Source organism: Quercus suber, unplaced genomic scaffold (assembly GCF_002906115.3).
Source record: "Quercus suber isolate HL8 unplaced genomic scaffold, Cork oak 2.0 scaffold_232, whole genome shotgun sequence".
NCBI lineage: Eukaryota > Viridiplantae > Streptophyta > Magnoliopsida > Fagales > Fagaceae > Quercus > Quercus suber.
In genome coordinates this window covers 301,078-320,001 of record NW_027069689.1, presented here as the reverse complement: position 1 = coordinate 320,001, position 18,924 = coordinate 301,078, and the positions used below count along the sequence as shown (strand labels likewise).

General features: G+C 33.2%; 2 protein-coding genes and 2 non-coding genes across 4 annotated transcripts; 2 read left to right on the top strand and 2 right to left on the bottom strand.

Moving 5' to 3' along the window:
- The first annotated feature begins 7,797 nt into the window (after positions 1 to 7,797).
- LOC136070407 (photosystem I reaction center subunit VI, chloroplastic-like) lies at positions 7,798 to 9,376 on the top strand. Its single transcript, XM_065780312.1, has 3 exons — positions 7,798 to 7,994; positions 8,088 to 8,214; positions 9,046 to 9,376. Exons 1-3 carry the CDS (start codon positions 7,867 to 7,869, stop codon positions 9,223 to 9,225), a joined length of 435 nt encoding a protein of 144 aa, XP_065636384.1. The 5' UTR covers positions 7,798 to 7,866; the 3' UTR covers positions 9,226 to 9,376.
- On the bottom strand, positions 8,419 to 8,492 carry TRNAT-AGU (transfer RNA threonine (anticodon AGU)). The gene has a single exon. It is a non-coding gene; the product is annotated as a tRNA-Thr (tRNA).
- Positions 9,377 to 17,117: 7,741 nt separating the features above from the next.
- LOC112021169 (photosystem I reaction center subunit VI, chloroplastic) lies at positions 17,118 to 18,709 on the top strand. The gene is made up of 3 exons (XM_024053739.2): positions 17,118 to 17,317; positions 17,410 to 17,536; positions 18,379 to 18,709. Exons 1-3 carry the CDS (start codon positions 17,190 to 17,192, stop codon positions 18,556 to 18,558), a joined length of 435 nt encoding a protein of 144 aa, XP_023909507.1. The 5' UTR covers positions 17,118 to 17,189; the 3' UTR covers positions 18,559 to 18,709.
- Positions 17,743 to 17,816, bottom strand: TRNAT-AGU (transfer RNA threonine (anticodon AGU)). The gene has a single exon. It is a non-coding gene; the product is annotated as a tRNA-Thr (tRNA).
- Positions 18,710 to 18,924: the final 215 nt, after the last annotated feature.

Sequence of the window (18,924 nt, the reverse complement as noted above, 5' to 3'; positions counted from 1 at the left end):
ATGCCAGAAAAATGCAGGTCACGGCACTCAAGAGCAGGACCAAGAAGGCACCAGTGCCGATAGAAGAGAACGAGAAAGGCTGGAAGGCAGTAATGCTCCTAGTAGACCGGAACGTCAAAATTTGAGCATGCCATCCCTCACAGATGCAACTCAACCACACATTGCCACGGAGATACTGGCAATAAAGGAACAAATGGAGGTCATGATGAATGCCCTCAAAGGACGGGTATCCAACGACCTTGATGATCTGGTAAATCGCACCGACTCGCCGTTCACTGTAGCTGTCAATTCCTTCCCCCTACCACATAAATTTTGCATGCCGCATATAGACAGTTACGACGGAATGAAGGACCCTCTGGATCACCTAGAGACCTTCAAGACCTTGATGCACCTTCAAGGGGTAGCGGACGAAATCATGTGTAGGGCCTTCCCTACAACGCTGAAGGGCCCCGCAAGAGTATGGTTCAGCCGACTGACGCCGAACTCCATCAGCACTTTCAAGGAGCTAAGCGCTCAGTTCACTACACACTTTATTGGGGGACACAAGTATAAGAAGTCCACGGCATGCTTGATGAGTATCAAGCAATGAGAGGACGAGACGCTGAGATCCTACATAACGCGCTTCAATAAAGAAGTGCTATCGATCGACGAAGCCGACGACAAAATACTTGTAGCAGCCTTCACAAATGGGTTGCGAAAGGGTAACTTTTTGTTCTCACTATACAAAAACGACCCCAAGACCATGTCGGAAGTACTCTATAGGGCCACCAAGTACATGAATGCTGAAGACGCACTTCTGACTCGAGAGAAGAGAGAAAGACAGGGAGATACGCAACAGGACAGAGGGCGGAAGATGGCAAGAACTGGAGACGCTGGACGGACAGAAGCTACACCACCCATGGAACACCAAGCACCTACGGAAGTACTACTAGTAGAAAGGATGGCATGAAGAGCGGCACCCTTTTATTTCTAGTTTACCTTAGTGAATTTTAGTTATACTCAGTTTTTCTATTTACTTTAGTTTTTGCTACAAAGCCCAAATGGCAGGTTTTTGTTTTCTTTTTAAGAACTACTTTTTCTATGAATGCATGGTTTATTATAATAAGAGGAGTTTATTTAGACATGGCTAAGTCGCCTACGAGTGGACAGTCACTATGCTAAGTCACCTACGGGTAGACACATGGCTAAAGTCGCCTACGGGTGGACGGTCACTAATGCTAAGTCGCCTACAGGTGGACGGTCACTACGCTAGGTCACCTACGGGTAGACGGTCACTATGCTAAGTCACCTACGGGTAGACGCATGGCTAAAGTCGCCTACGGGTGGACGGTCACTACGCTAAGTCACCTACGGATAGACGGTCACTACGCTAAGCAACCTATGGGTAGACGCGTGGTCAAAGTTGCCTACGGGTGAATAGTCATTACGTTAAGTCACCTACGGGTAGGCGCATGACCAAAGTCGACTATGGGTAGATGATCACCATACTAAGTCGCCTACAAGTGGACGACCAAAATGATGACGAGGTACCAACACTTAGTCACCTCAATAAGTCCACAAAGTGGACGACCCTATTAAATCCACAAGGTGGACAACATTGATGAGTCCAAAGTGGACGGCCTCAAACTGAGAGAATGAAAAGTTATTAAGTCCACAAAGTGGACGAGTTTATCATTGAGTCTACTGCTAAGTCCACAAAGTGGACAAATTCATTACCAAGTCTACAAAGTAGACGAGCGTAAGTTCACAAAGTGGACGGGCCTATTGCCAAGTCTACAAAGTAGACGAGTTTNTCATCAAAAGTGGACGTCATAAGTTAAAACTCTATAGTAAAAAAAAAAAAAAAAAAAAATCCATGTATACATTGGGTGAGAATTTTTTTTTCTTTTTAAAAATAATCAAACACGCACAAACAAGAGATAAGAAATGAGATTCTAACAAAAAGTCACATCACAAATTTTACTAAAAAATATGGTAATTTTTAGAGGAGGGTATGATAAGTCATACTACATACACAATATACTTTATTAAGCAATGTGAGTGAGAAGTTACACGTATTGAAAACATGATATACTTGTTCCAACTCAATGCCGACATTGGCATCTTGACCTGATGAGAAAAAGCAATCATCATAAAATGAAAGCTATATTTTGAATACATATTTCAAAACCTACCATAAAAAAATATAATGATTTACAGAAACTCATCTATATAATGTCATATAAAATTAATCAAATAATTTATTTTCAATTATTTTGCCCATGAAATCCATTAAAAGTTTTGGTTACTAGATCATATGGGTTGTTTGAAATGGCAAGAAATAGCATGAAAATGCAGTGACAACTGAAGATTAACGAGGAATATGAAGAAATTAACCTTTACTGATCATATGCATAATTGTGAATAATTTCGTGGAATAAAAAGGAAAAAAGCAAGTTGATTACGTAAATTTGAGAATGGTTGTATTAGAATATTTCATAGAAAACTATTATATGAATAACATGGTAATCATGTTATACCCCGCTCCTATCTTTTTTTTGGTGAGAAATTATACCCCTCTCCTTTTTGATAATTTATCTGTAGTCTGGATAATACAAATGTTATACTTATATACCATATACAAAAGATTACATGAATAATATAAAGTTGTGTATTCCCTACGTTTGCTAAATATGGAAACAAAATAACAGCAAAAGTATATAGCAAGCCATGCAAGCATATCTGAAGGTGTATTTTTATTTTTATTTATTTTTTTCAGTACATATCTGAAAATTAATGAGAGATAAATATTCCCATCTTTGCTAAATTAAGCCTATATAAACCCAACTTATATCACTCATTTCTTGCATATTGAAAATCAAAGAAGAAGAGAGAAAGAAAAAAGAGGTGGTGTACAACGTTTCATTCCTAGATCACGTGATCAAGATGGTGGGTGGTCGTCTATATTGGCAGATATTTGTGCGTAAAGATTTCTGCACCAAAGGCTAGCAAGCGGAATGCTGTTGTTTGTGGCATATCACCAGCTTAATGGTGGTTACTACTATAAATAAACTATCATAATATTAATAAAAGTGCATGTTTTCATATTTTGTTTATCTGTGAATCTGTGATAAATGTTGTTTACTTCGTTGATGGAATGTTGTTTGCAATTCTTTGCACTAATTAAAGGCCTCTCTCCCTCTCTCTCTCAAATAGCCTTAGAGCAATATTTAAAATTTTTCTTTGCCACTTTTATTTTCTCTTCCAAAAGTCTTTATATTGTTTAATTACAGTAGTACTTTTTTTGTTGGTTTTGTGTTTGATGATGCCAAAAAAACCACCAGTGAGTCACACGGTCCTTGCACACTCGAAACAGCACCTGCACAACACAAAAGCTGAAGACCTTAAGAGGAGTACCGGTATGGTACCGGCCAAATACCCTCCGAAGGTCAAGTTAGAACTTCTCACAACTCTAAAGTGCTAGAGCGGGGTCAATTATGCGTACCTTGGCTTACCGGTATGGTACCGGCCAAATACCATCCGAAGGTCAAGTTAGAACTTCTCACAACTCTAAAGTGTTAGAGCGGGGTCAATTATGCGTACCTTGGCTTGTGATGGTATTGGGTTTTTTATAGTAGTAGAGGGTGGGCCTCTCTTCCTTGGAGTAGAAGTTTTTTCCTTATAGGAATCCTTATGAGCGTAGATTGCGGAATCCTTTCCTTATAGGACTCTAATATTGAACGTGGAAAGCAAGTCATCTTTTTATCATTCATGCGTGGTGATCAAGTCAAGAATACATTGGAGCCGTCAGCTTTAAAACCGTCAGCTTTGCCTACTCCCTCATTAGGGTCGTCAGCTTTATTATCTTCAGCTTACTGCCTTCAGCTTATCCTTCAGCTTACTACCTTCAGCTTACTACCTTCAGCTTACTATCTTCAGCTTACTACCTTCAACTTACTATCTTCAGCTTACCCTTCAGCTTACTACCTTCAGCTTACTATCTTCAGCTTACTACCTTCAGCTTACTACTATCTTCAGCTTACCCTTCAGCTTACTACCTTCAGCTTACCATCTTCAGCTTACTACCTTCAACTTACCCTTCAGCTTACTACCTTCAGCTTACTGTCTTCAGTATGCATAATAGAGCTGACGGGTCTTTGGAAATCAACTTTTATTTTTTCAATTAAAAATTCCCTTTATCAGTTGCCCCCCACTCCATAACCTCGTCAGCTTTAGCTGCGGGGTTATGGAGTTAACATCGTCAGAAAGGTCACTTATGTGTGACGCCTCGAGCAGCCTTTATTAAATGCTTGAGCATGTGGCGCGAATTGATCGGTTCTGTTTTCGGATGAGCCTCTACAGTCAACACCCGTGGGCGACACTATTTTTGAGGAAGGTGACGATCTTACCAAGTTCGTGGCAGACCTAAAAGATGATAGCGTCGTCCTTGCCCAGCCTGTTATGGATTTGTTCACGACTCCATCCATTTATGGATAATGGCATTAGCTTGCTTTTACTTGATGGACTCGTCCACTTGTGGGACAAGTCATACATTCATCCACTTTGTGGATAAGTTCATTCATTTTTGAGGGGTCATCCGCTTTGTAGACTTAGGCTCATCTACTTCATAGACTTGTAATATGCCTGTCCACTTTGTGAACTTAGGCTGATTTGCTTTATAGACTTTGGTCAAGTTTGTGGATTTATATTAAACTCGTCTACTTTGTAGACTTGGCAATAGGCCCGTCCACTTTGTGAACTTACGCTCGGTTTTGATGATTGCCCTATTTATCATCAAACTAAGACACCAATTGATTTTTAGTGTAAATGGAGATTGAACTCCAAATCTCTTATTTAATCATCAAAAATTTTATCAATTAAGTTAATTAAAACCTACTATATATGGATCTTACAAGTATGTGAGACTCATACATTATGAGTGAATATTTACGTGTATTGGATAACACATAACGCCTCATTGGATTGATACTTTTAGATAATAATTTTATGTGCCCATTGTCTTTTAAGAAAATTTTATAAAAGAAAAAAGGAAAAAACCCCTAAGATTTTGGTTAATTTCAAATAACTACCCTATATTATAAATTGATAATATATGGGTCCGAAATTGACCTAAACTTCTGTGAGCTGCCCTTATGAATAGTGAAATAGCATTCCACTTGTACTAATCGAACGTAATTAAATTCCAAATTATTTGATTCTCCAACTCATAAAATAAAATAAAATAAAATAAAACAAAACAAAACAAAAAAATATTTCGATGTATTTCTCAAAAAAAAAAAAAGTTCCAATATTTTATTTTTGTTAATTATTTTACTTTATATATAGAGAGAGAGATTGGTAATTGGTTGAAGTTTATATAATTTTTACACCGTATTTTCTAAAATGGTCTAATAGTTAAAAATAAGCTCCTACTATGTCATCAATTTAAAATTAATGTTTTATTTCATATTCCGAGCCTCAATAAATGCCTCTGTCATTCTCCCACTATCATTCCTCTTACTATTCAACTTAGCATGCTTCTCCAATTATGGCTAGGAATGGACCCGGGTGGGGGCCTAAGGGAGCCCGGGCCCTCTGGCCCTTTTTTTTTTTTTTTAAATATTTTTTATCATTTTTTAGGTCACCCTTCTTTTAAAATCTTAGGTTATATTTAGTAACAGTTTTTACTTTTTATTTTTAAATTTTTATTTTTGGGAATATAAAGGAAAAAAATTCTTGTATTTTTGAAATCAAAAATATGTTTGGTTAGTTGAAATTTAAAAGATAGTTTTTTGAAGAAAAAAATAGAAAATATTAAAATATGTTTTTACTAAGATTTGAACTTTAATGTTAACTCATTAAATGAGACAAATTCATTAAATTAAATGCATGTTTTCATTGACTTTTGAAAATTAGAAATTGAAAATAGTCTTTTACATGTTTTCAGTTTCCTTCACAAATTGAGTTTTGAAAACAGTTTTTGTTTTTTGCCCATTTTGGGTTGACAAACAAGTTTTTTAGTTTCAAAAATAGAAAATTGCTTTTGGAAACAGAAAATAAGAGGAAAAAACAGTTACCAAACATACCCTTAGATTCCCTTCCTCTTCCAATCAACCTAGCCAATCTAGCACAACTAGCAACTATCTAATCCAAAAAAAAAAACTATTGGATCACCAAGAGACCAAAAAACCATGTGTTATTGGAAAAGTTAAAACTAAATTTTTTGCAACTATAATAAAGTAGTATAAATACCAGTTGACTGTAGCAAGGTGTTAAAAATAAAATACAATATTTTATTAAGATTATCTCTCTTTCCTTCAATCAAAAACTCAAATTCTCTTCTCAATTTTAATGATTTTTAGTTGTAANTATTGTAAAAACTTTAACTTCAACCAAAAAATAAAACTAGCCTAGTATTTTTTTTAAAAAAAAAAAAAAACTTTTTTTTGTCTTTGTTAGTAGATAATTGTATTTTAATGTATTAAGAAAAAATAATTTTGTGTGTTTATAATTTGTTAATACTATATGGATGCTTATTTGAAGTTTTCTTCTCTTCTTCTTTTTTTTTTTCTTATACTCCAACCCCCTTTAATTAAAATCCTAAGTCCGTCACTAACGGTGGCGTAAGCAATAGTGGTTTTGGCAAAGGCCACAGCCAATGAAATATATATTTTTTGAAGTTTTTATTTTTAGGTAATGTTAACGAGTGTTCTTAGGGCAATTTTTAATAAACTATATTAGGAAATTTTCAACACCATTTTCATAGAAAATATAAAAAACTGTCAGAAAAATTAATTACTTTATCATTTTCTCATAAAAATATTTCTAAAAATAATTCATAAACCAATGCGCTTAGTGCATTTGTTAACATTTCTTCTTTTTCTTTTTCTTTTTTTTAATAAAAACGAAAAGTACTACATCCACAACAATTTCACAACAAATCATTAATAGTAAGTTGTTATTAACTGAATCTACTACTTAAATTACTTTTTTACCCTCCCATAATAACTAGTAACAAACTTATTACTTAAGAGTTAAGATTGGATTGGGTTAAAGTTACACCATTTAATATTCCCTCCATAATAGCCGGTAACAAACTTATCACTTAAGAGTTAAGATTGGATTGGGTTAAAGTTACACCACTTAATATTCCCCCCATAATAGCTAGTAACAAACCTATCACTTAAGAATTAAGATTGGGTTGGATTAAAGTTACACCACTTAATATTTTTTAATTGGATGCGAAACTTAACAAATTCATCATCGGATTACATTATCTCTGTATACTGTTCTTACTTGCAAAATTTCAAAATGTCTAAAAATCAATAGCCACATCATCAATCAATTCTTTAAATTCAAAATTTTGTAATTTAAAATAATACTTAAAAGATAAGTTTATAGATCAAATAATAAATAATATCTAATGGCTTGAAAATTGATATTCATTTTAAAAACATATAGAATATGTAATTTAATTGTGAGATTTTTAAACTATAAATTTAATAACAAATTATTGAGTAATTTAATATTACTTAGAGTTACAATCTTAAACCCAATCCTAAATTAATTAATTTTATATACTATATAATTTCATTTCAAAGTTACAATTAATATTAAACTATCTTATTCAAACGACCATAAACAACTAAATGCTAGGCGAATTTTAATTAACTATGGTCCACATTTTCGTAAAGATCATAAAAGGATAGGCTTATCCAGCTCCCATCCATGTGTCATCACCTAAATGAAGATCCATATCCCCTCAAGAAAACCCAGTTCCCCACGTGGCATGCCAAAATCCATGCAAAAGATCAAAAACCCAAGCATCCTTTCCATCTTCCCAACTAAAATTGAAAAAAATTAATCAGTTGCTCTGAAACCAAGGCCATGGCTTCTCTAGCAACCTTAGCTGCTGTTCAACCAGTCAACATCAAGGGCCTTGGTGGAAGCTCCCTAACAGGAACAAAGCTTGCTATCAAGCCCACTCGCCAGAGCCTAAGGTCCAAAAACTTCAGGTAACAGTATTCAGTTTCCAGAAAATGCCTGTCTAGTTTTATTTTTTTTATTTTATGAATTGTGCTTGTTGAATGTTGGTGTTGGATAAATAGGACTGGTGCTGTGGTGGCTAAGTATGGTGACAAGAGTGTGTACTTTGATTTGGAGGACTTGGGCAACACTACTGGACAGTGGGACTTGTATGGGTCAGATGCAGCTTCACCATACAACCCTCTTCAGGTTTGTGACTCATTTTTCTGTCTTAATCAACTCCATCTGATTCATCTTTAGCTGGTAATATTCCCAGATTGAACTGGTAATTCTTCCATGTATAGTGAACAAATTATTTTATTTTAATTTTTTCATGTAAAAAATAGGGATATGGATTGTAGACTTAGCATAAAAAATAAAAAAAAAATTAGAAATAAGTGCAAATTAATAATATGCTTTCATTGAGAGTCGAACTCAAGACCTCCCGCTTACTAAACGGGTGCTCTAACCAACTGAGCTATGAAAGCTTTGCTTGTTAAGCTTCTGGAGAATATCTTTTTTTAACGATGTATAAAGAATACTGACAAAGTACAACTCGTTGCTTATAGCCGTAGAATCAACAAAATAAGTGTTAATAGAATAAGGAGTGATTTTAATATATTATTGATGCTTATTAAAATGATAATTTGCAATGACGGATAAAGCAGGTTCTGTCTGATCATTGTGCAAAATATTTGGGGATTATGCTGTAACATGTCAATGAAATGAGCAAAGTAGTTGATAGGGACAAGAGAGAGAGGAGCACAGTTTAAATAGGGTATTGATTTATATGAGTTTATATAGCGTGTTGATTTTTATGAGTGGAAAAAACAAGAAGAAGAACAACTTTATGCAAGAAAATAGTTCATAGAAAAGAACACTTGTTAAGGCATGTATGGTAGGATAGCAGGACATTAAGATAATGTAAAGAAATGTTAGCATCTCCTTAAATGAATTAACTTTAGTTTATTTGTGATATTTCTTCATTTTTGTTTGTAACTTTTTCGAGTTATATACCTTATTTATGTGTATGGCTTGCAGACCAAGTTCTTCGAGACATTTGCAGCCCCATTCACCAAGAGGGGATTATTGCTCAAGTTCTTGATATTGGGAGGTGGTTCCACCCTTCTTTACCTCAGCGCCACTACTTCAGGCGACGTCCTGCCAATCATGAAGGGCCCGCAACTTCCACCAAAGCTCGGCCCACGTGGCAAGATCTAATTTACTTTCAGATTCTTTTCTTTGTATGTGACATTGTGACTCATTTTGATTTTGGATCTTGTAAGTATGTCTAAAGCCTGTCAAGACTCTCTGTGACTATTCAAATGATAGTTACTTCGAGTGCGATTAGGCACATTGCCTGTTCTCTCTATTTATAATTGTTTAGTGTTGATAGTATGGTCATTTGATTTGCTGTTAGTCTTTCTAATATGGAATGAAGGCATGTATTGAAGATAATTGGAAATGAATGCCTTTGGTCCCCAAGAGATTGTAACATAGCTCAATGTGAATGTTATAGCTTGATATAAATTGTTGGTTCATTTCCCAGAAGTTTAAATGCATTTGGGACATCTGGTTAACAAATATTCAGAATGCTAAAAACTTTATTCGACTGTGCTATATAGTATATAAGGGAGCCATGGAAATTGTCCCATTCTTTAATGACCAGTATGGGAAGAGGGTGAGGGAGGAAGAGTAGATGAGAGCTACATGATTTGTTACTTGTTAGACCAAGTGATACCTCCCATGCATTAGACTGATCAATAAAATCAAAATCTTTTGTCCTCCCCTTTGAAGCAGTTACACAGAGTCCACGTTTAACAATTAAACAAGATAACGAGGCTGAGTTCGTAGACTAAGAATTAAGAAATGCTTGGAGGAGAAGCGTATAGATTTCAAAGGCAGGCCCATTTCTTGTGAATGTCTTAGCAGTTAGCACGATTAATTATTACTGGTGGCTGGGTTGATAAATGACTCAATAATATACTAACACTAGTTATAAACCCATGCTGCACGATACATAAGAATATATAATTATGTGAAATGGTATAATGTATAATTTATTCTTAAATTTTATTATAGATAATTTGTTTTTCCTAATAATTTAACAATTTTTAAAATTAATTTCCACCTCTTTATTTTATAAATATATAATTTTTTTTTTTTGTATTTTATTGATATTATTCTTTTTTCGAAGTAGCCCATATTCTTCTAACTATTATCATTATGCATTATATTTTCTCATTTTTTTTGGTACAAGAATAACTAAAATTTTTAAATTTCATATTTTTCATTCTTTGAAGTGGGCCAAAATGAACCAAAGTGTACCAAATAGACCAAGTTGGACTGAAATAGACCCAATGGACCAAAATTGAACCAACGTACCGAAGTGAACTAGAATGGTCCCAACAAACCAATGTAGACCGCAATGGATTGAAGTGAATTGAAACAGATTGAAATGCTACACTGATGTGGCTCAACAGGAGAGTAGTAATAATAAATGTAATGTTTCGGCTTTTAGATATTATATAAATCTTCTAGGATTTTTCAAGCATGACAGTGATTTATTTGAAAATTATCATATAAGCATCTCTATCATATGAACATGTGTGGATCCTAAACATGTGAATCCCAATGTTGTGAGAAAGAGATCTCATGAGACCTCTTCATAAGATATTTTGTCGACATGTTGAACCTAAGAAGAAACTAAGGTTCATTTTATATTGTCACACTTTAAGAAGTATTTCTCAAATTAAGTTTCTTTTCCCTTTTTTTTTTTTTTTTTACCCCAAAGTTTATAATTCTGTTAGGCATGCCATAATCCATATCATTTAGGATTAATGCTAGCTATTGATAAAAACAAATTAATAAATAAACCTTTTGGAATCCTCTCTTAAAATGACTAAGGAATTACTCAAACTCAATAATCAGCCTTATGAAATTGGCCTATTATGGCACATCTTCTGGGAAATGAGACCATGGTATCTCAACCTTTGTAGAGAGTGCTATGAAATTGGCCTGGCCTAATACTATGGCACAGTGGACGCACAAGCTTTTGTAGTTTGTTTCTTGAAACTCAGAAATTAGAAAATATTGTGAGGTAATTCTAAGTTGTGTTATGGGATCAAAGGTGGCTATGTCTTACGTCCAGTTTATTAACACCGCCAAATAGAGAGTTCGTTGAGTTGTAAGAACAACACAAAACGACAAAAAAAGTACTACTGTAATTAAACAATATAAAGACTTTTGGAAGAGAAAATAAAAGTGGCAAAGAAAAATTTAAATATTGCTCTAAGGCTATTTGAGAGAGAGAGGGAGAGAGGCCTTTAATTAGTGCAAAGAATTGCAAACAACATTCCATCAACGAAGTAAACAACATTTATCACAGATTCACAGATAAACAAAATATGAAAAACATGCACTTTTATTAATATTATGATAGTTTATTTATAGTAGTAACCATTAAGCTGGTGATATGCACAAACAACAGCATTCCGCTTGCTAGCCTTTGGTGCAGAAATCTTTACGCACAAATATCTGCCAATATAGACGACCACCCACCATCTTGATCACATGATCTAGGAATGAAACGTTGTACACCACCTCTTTTTTCTTTTTCTCTCTTCTTCTTTGATTTTCAATATGCAAGAAATGAGTGATATAAGTTGGGTTTATAATAGGCTTAATTTAGCAAAGATGGGAATATTTATCTCCATTAATTTTCAGATATGTACTGAAAAAAATAAAAATAAAAATAAAAATACACCTTCAGATATGCTTGCATGGCTTGCTATATACTTTTGCTGTTATTTTGTTTCCATATTTAGCAAACGTAGGGAATACACAACTTTAATATTATTCATGTAATCTTTTGTATATGGTATATAAGTATAACATTTGTATTATCCAGACTACAGATAAATTATAAAAAGGAGAGGGGTATAATTTCTCACCAAAAAAATAGTAGGAGCGGGGTATAAAGATTACCATGTTATTCATATAATAGTTTTCTATGAAATATTCTAATACAACATTCTAAATTTACGTAATCAACTTGCTTTTTTCCTTTTTATTCCACGAAATTATTCACAATTATGCATATGATCAGTAAAGGTTAATTTCTTCATATTCCTCGTTAATCTTCAGTTGTCACTGCTTTTGATTTTCATGCTATTTCTTGCCATTTCAAACAAACCCATATGATCTAGTAACAAAAACTTTTAATGGATTTCATGGGCAAAATAATTGAAAATAAATTATTTGATTAATTTATATGACATTATATAGATGAGTTTCTGTAAATCATTATATTTTTTTATGGTAGGTTTTGAAATATGTATTCAAAATATAGCTTTCATTTTATGATGATTGCTTTTTCTCATCAGGTCAAGATGCCAATGTCGGCATTGAGTTGGAACAAGTATATCATGTTTTCAATACGTGTAACTTCTCACTCACATTGCTTAATAAGTATATTGTGTATGTAGTATGACTTATCATACCCTCCTCTAAAAATTACCATATTTTTTAGTAAAATTTGTGATGTGACTTTTTGTTAGAATCTCATTTCTTATCTCTTGTTTGTGCGTGTTTGATTATTTTTAAAAAGAAAAAAAATTCTCACCCAATGTATACATGGATCTTTTTTTTTTTTTTTTTTTTTTTTTTTTTTACTATAGAGTTTGAACTTATGACGTCCACTTTTGAGGATTGCCCTATTTATCATCAAACTAAGACACCAATTGATTTTTAGTGTAAATGGAGATTGAACCCCAAATCTCTTATTTAATCATCAAAAATTTTATCAATTAAGTTAATTAAAACCTGCTATATATGGATCTTACAAGTATGTGAGACTGATACATTATGAGTGAATATTTACGTGTATTGGATAACACATAACGCCTCATTGGATTGATACTTTTAGATAATAATTTTATGTGCCCATTGTCTTTTAAGAAAATTTTATAAAAGAAAAAAGGAAAAAACCCCTAAGATTTTGGTTAATTTCAAATAACTACCCTATATTATAAATTGATAATATACGGGTCCGAAATTGACCTAAACTTCTGTGAGTTGCCCTTATGAATAGTGAAATAGCATTCCACTTGTACTAATCGAATGTAATTAAATTCCAAATTATTTGATTCTCCAACTCATAAAATAAAATAAAATAAAATAAAACAAAACAAAACAAAAATATTTCGATGTATTTCTCAAAAAAAAAAAAAAGAATTTCCAATATTTTATTTTTGTTAATTATTTTACTTTATATATAGAGAGAGAGATTGGTAATTGGTTGAAGTTTATACAATTTTTACACCGTATTTTCTAAAATGGTCTAATAGTTAAAAATAAGCTCCTACTATGTCATCAATTTAAAATTAATGCTTTATTTCATATTCCGAGCCTCAATAAATGCCTCTGTCATTCTCCCACTATCATTCCTCTTAGAGCATCCGCATTTGGATGGCTATATGCCAAATGCAAAGCAAATTTGACATACAAGCCCAAAAAAAGCCAGCAACTGGAAAGGCATATGCTAAAATGCTAAAAAAATTTGAGATATTGCTACAGTACCATCTCAAATGTAAGATGGTACTGTAGCTGAATTGTAAAAAAAAAAAAAAAAATTTAATGCTGTCATTTCTCTCTCCTCTCTCCTCTCTCCTTTTAACCCGGCCATTTCTCTCTCCTCCCTCATTTTTTTTCCTTTCGTTTCTGTCTCTTCCTTCTTTCTTTCTCATCTACTCTCTTTAGACCCAACACCCTGCGGTGGAGATCAGCAAAGTGGAGATCGTTGGGTGGCGAGATTGGCACGGCGGAGATCTGTGGGTGGCGAGATTGGCACGGCGGAGATTGGTGGGTGGCGGTATATGTGATCGGCGTTGTGGTGGCTAGTATATGTGATCGGAGATTGGTGGGTTTGCTGGTATATGTGATCGGCGTTGTGGTGGCTGTGGCGTGGTGGAGATCGGTGGGTGGTGAGATCGGTGGAGCTGTGGCATTGTGATCCGGTGTGGGTTTTTTTTTTTTTTTTTTTTTTTTTTTTTTTTTTTTTTTTCTGGGTTTGCTGGTATCAGCGTTGTGTGGCTGTGGCGTGGCGGAGATCGGTGGATGGCGAGATCGGTGGAGCTGTGGTGGCTGTGGCGTTGTGATCCGGTGGGTTTGTTGTTGTTGTTGTTTTTTTTTTTTTTTTTTTTTTTTTTTTCCTGGGTTTGCTGGTATCGGCGTTGTGGTGGCTATGGCATGGCCGAGATCGGTGGAGCTGTGGTGGCTGTGGCGTTGTGATCCGGTGGTGTTTGCTAGTAATGTTTTTTTTTTTTTTTTTTTTTTTTTTTTTTTTCTGTTTGGCCGATCTGGGTTGTTGAGGAGGTGGGTTGTTTTGCTGGTTAATGATGGAGGAGTTGTGTGGAGGAGTTGGGTTGATATGGATGATGGATTTGGAGAAGGAGGCTGGAAGAAGGTGAAAAGGAAAGGAATGGAGGATGACGCCCGCGGGAGAAAATTGAGAAAAAACAAAAAAATAAAAATATTTATTACGTAAATATATTATTTTAATGAGTAAAATAGGAAAATAGAATTTTGGGATGTTGAGTATATTGTAAATGGTATGGTATAATTGATAAAGTAGATTTTTAAGATGGTAAAATAAGATAGGATTTAGAATCCGGCTGCGGATGCTCTAAACTATTCAACTTAACATGCTCCCATTATGGCTAGGAATGGACCCAGGTGGGGGCCTAAGGGAGCCCGGGCCCTCTGGCCCTTTTTTTTTTTTTTTTAATATTTTTTATCATTTTTTAGGTCACCCTTCTTCTAAAATCTTAGGTTATATTTAGTAATAGTTTTTACTTTTTATTTTTAAATTTTTATTTTTGGGAATATAAAGGAAAAAAATTCTGTATTTTTGAAATCAAAAATATGTTTGGTTAGTTGAAATTTAAAAGATAGTTTTTTGAAGAAAAAAAATAGAAAATATTAAAATATGTTTTTACTAAGATTTGAACTTTAATGTTAACTCATTAAATGAGACAAATTCATTAAATTAAATGCATGTTTTCATTGACTTTTGAAAATTAGAAATTGAAAATAGTCTTTTACATGTTTTCAGTTTCCTTCACAAATTGAGTTTTGAAAACAGTTTTTGTTTTTTGCCCATTTTGGGTTGACAAACAAGTTTTTTAGTTTCAAAAATAGAAAATTGCTTTTGGAAACAGAAAATAAGAGGAAAAAACAGTTACCAAACATACCCTTAGATTCCCTTCCTCTTCCAATCAACCTAGCCAATCTAGCACAACTAGCAACTATCTAATCCAAAAAAAAAAAACTATTGGATCACCAAAGAACCAAAAAACCATGTGTTATTGGAAAAGTTAAAACTAAATTTTTTGCAACTATAATAAAGTAGTATAAATACCAGTTGACTGTAGCAAGGTGTTAAAAATAAAATACAATATTTTATTAAGATTATCTCTCTTTCCTTCAATCAAAAAACTCAAATTCTCTCTCATTCTTATTATTTTAATGACTTGTTAATGTAATTTTTAATAAAGTGGTAAAAAAAATAGAACATTTGATGTTAGGTATATTATAAAGAGTGAGGTAGTAAAAAATAGATAAAATATTTTTTTGAGGTGTTAAAAGATAAATTTTTTTAGCCCCATTATTGTAAAAACTTTAACTTCAACCAAAAAATAAAACTAGCCTAGTATTTTTTTTAAAAAAAAAAAAAAACTTTTTTTTGTCTTTGTTAGTAGATAATTGTATTTTAATGTATTAAGAAAAAATAATTTTGTGTGTTTATAATTTGTTAATACTATATGGATGCTTATTTGAAGTTTTCTTCTCTTCTTCTTTTTTTTTTTCTTATACTCCAACCCCCTTTAATTAAAATCCTAAGTCCGTCACTAACGGTGGCGTAAGCAATAGTGGTTTTGGCAAAGGCCACAGCCAATGAAATATATATTTTTTGAAGTTTTTATTTTTAGGTAATGTTAACGAGTGTTCTTAGGGCAATTTTTAATAAACTATATTAGGAAATTTTCAACACCATTTTCATAGAAAATATAAAAAACTGTCAGAAAAATTAATTACTTTATCATTTTCTCATAAAAATATTTCTAAAAATAATTCATAAACCAATGCGCTTAGTGCATTTGTTAACATTTCTTCTTTTTCTTTTTCTTTTTTTTAATAAAAACGAAAAGTACTACATCCACAACAATTTCACAACAAATCATTAATAGTAAGTTGTTATTAACTGAATCTACTACTTAAATTACTTTTTTACCCTCCCATAATAACTAGTAACAAACTTATTACTTAAGAGTTAAGATTGGATTGGGTTAAAGTTACACCATTTAATATTCCCTCCATAATAGCCGGTAACAAACTTATCACTTAAGAGTTAAGATTGGATTGGGTTAAAGTTACACCACTTAATATTCCCCCCATAATAGCTAGTAACAAACCTATCACTTAAGAATTAAGATTGGGTTGGATTAAAGTTACACCACTTAATATTTTTTAATTGGATGCGAAACTTAACAAATTCATCATCGGATTACATTATCTCTGTATACTGTTCTTACTTGCAAAATTTCAAAATGTCTAAAAATCAATAGCCACATCATCAATCAATTCTTTAAATTCAAAATTTTGTAATTTAAAATAATACTTAAAAGATAAGTTTATAGATCAAATAATAAATAATATCTAATGGCTTGAAAATTGATATTCATTTTAAAAACATATAGAATATGTAATTTAATTGTGAGATTTTTAAACTATAAATTTAATAACAAATTATTGAGTAATTTAATATTACTTAGAGTTACAATCTTAAACCCAATCCTAAATTAATTAATTTTATATACTATATAATTTCATTTCAAAGTTACAATTAATATTAAACTATCTTATTCAAACGACTATAAACAACTAAATGCTAAGCGAATTTTAATTAACTATGGTCCACATTTTCGTAAAGATCATAAAAGGATAGGCTTATCCAGCTCCCATCCATGTGTCATCACCTAAATGAAGATCCATATCCCCTCAAGAAAACCCAGTTCCCCACGTGGCATGCCAAAATCCATGCAAAAGATCAAAAACCCAAGCATCCTTTCCATCTTCCCAACCAAAATTGAAAAAAATTAATCAGTTGCTCTGAAACCAAGGCCATGGCTTCTCTAGCAACCTTAGCTGCTGTTCAACCAGTCAACATCAAGGGCCTTGGTGGAAGCTCCCTAACAGGAACAAAGCTTGCTATCAAGCCCACTCGCCAGAGCCTAAGGTCCAAAAACTTCAGGTAACAGTATTCAGTTTCCAGAAAATGCCTGTCTAGTTTTATTTTTTTATTTTATGAATTGTGCTTGTTGAATGTTGGTGTTGGATAAATAGGACTGGTGCTGTGGTGGCTAAGTATGGTGACAAGAGTGTGTACTTTGATTTGGAGGACTTGGGTAACACTACTGGACAGTGGGACTTGTATGGGTCAGATGCAGCTTCACCATACAACCCTCTTCAGGTTTGTGACTCATTTTTCTATCTTAATCAACTCCATCTGATTCATCTTTAGCTGGTAATATTCCCAGATTGAACTGGTAATTCTTCCATGTATAGTGAACAAATTATTTTATTTTAATTTTTTGATGTAAAAAATAGGGATATAGATTGTAGACTTAGCATAAAAAAAAAATAAAAAAAATTAGAAATAAGTGCAAATTAATAATATGCTTTCATTGAGAGTCGAACTCAAGACCTCCCGCTTACTAAACGGGTGCTCTAACCAACTGAGCTATGAAAGCTTTGCTTGTTAAGCTTCTGGAGAATATTTTTTTTTTAACGATGTATAAAGAATACTGACAGGGTGAAAAAGTACAACTCGTTGCTTATAGCCGTAGAATGAATAAAATAAGTGTTAATAGAATAAGGAGTGATTTTAATATATTATTGATGCTTATTAAAATGATAATTTGCAATGACGGATAAAGCAGGTTCTGTCTGATCATTGTGCAAAATATTTGGGGATTATGCTGTAACATGTCAATGAAATGAGCAAAGTAGTTGATAGGGACAAGAGAGAGAGGAGCACAGTTTAAATAGGGTATTGATTTATATGAGTTTATATATCGTTTTGATTTTTATGAGTGGAAAAAACAAGAAGAAGAACAACTTTATGCAAGAAAATAGTTCATAGAAAAGAACACTTGTTAAGGCATGTATGGTAGGATAGCAGGACATTAAGATAATGTAAAGAAATGTTAGCATCTCCTTAAATGAATTAACTTTAGTTTATTTGTGATATTTCTTCATTTTTGTTTGTAACTTTTTCGAGTTATATACCTTATTCATGTGTATGGCTTGCAGACCAAGTTCTTCGAGACATTTGCAGCCCCATTCACCAAGAGGGGATTATTGCTCAAGTTCTTGATATTGGGAGGTGGTTCCACCCTTCTTTACCTCAGCGCCACTACTTCAGGCGACGTCCTGCCAATCATGAAGGGCCCGCAACTTCCACCAAAGCTCGGCCCACGTGGCAAGATCTAATTTACTTTCAGATTCTTTTCTTTGTATGTGACATTGTGACTCATTTTGATTTTGGATCTTGTAAGTATGTCTAAAGCCTGTCAAGACTCTCTATGATTATTCAAATGATAGTTACTTCGAGTGCGATTAGGCACATTGCCTGTTCTCTCTATTTATAATTGTTTAGTGTTGATAGTATGGTCATTTGATTTGCTGTTAGTCTTTCTAATATGGAATGAAGGCATGTATTGAAGATAATTGGAAATGAATGCCTTTGGTCCCCAAGAGATTGTAACATAGCTCAATGTGAATGTTATAGCTTGATATAAATTGTTGGTTCATTTCCCAGAAGTTTAAATGCATTTGGGACATCTGGTTAACAAATAT

Coding starts and splice junctions, on each gene's coding strand:
- LOC112021169 (XM_024053739.2), top strand. CDS start 17,190: ATGGCTTCTCTAGCAACCTTAGCTGCTGTTCAACCAGTCAACATCAAG. Junction 17,318..17,409: donor CTAAGGTCCAAAAACTTCAG/GTAACAGTATTC, acceptor TTGGATAAATAG/GACTGGTGCTGTGGTGGCTA. Junction 17,537..18,378: donor CACCATACAACCCTCTTCAG/GTTTGTGACTCA, acceptor TATGGCTTGCAG/ACCAAGTTCTTCGAGACATT.
- LOC136070407 (XM_065780312.1), top strand. CDS start 7,867: ATGGCTTCTCTAGCAACCTTAGCTGCTGTTCAACCAGTCAACATCAAG. Junction 7,995..8,087: donor CTAAGGTCCAAAAACTTCAG/GTAACAGTATTC, acceptor TTGGATAAATAG/GACTGGTGCTGTGGTGGCTA. Junction 8,215..9,045: donor CACCATACAACCCTCTTCAG/GTTTGTGACTCA, acceptor TATGGCTTGCAG/ACCAAGTTCTTCGAGACATT.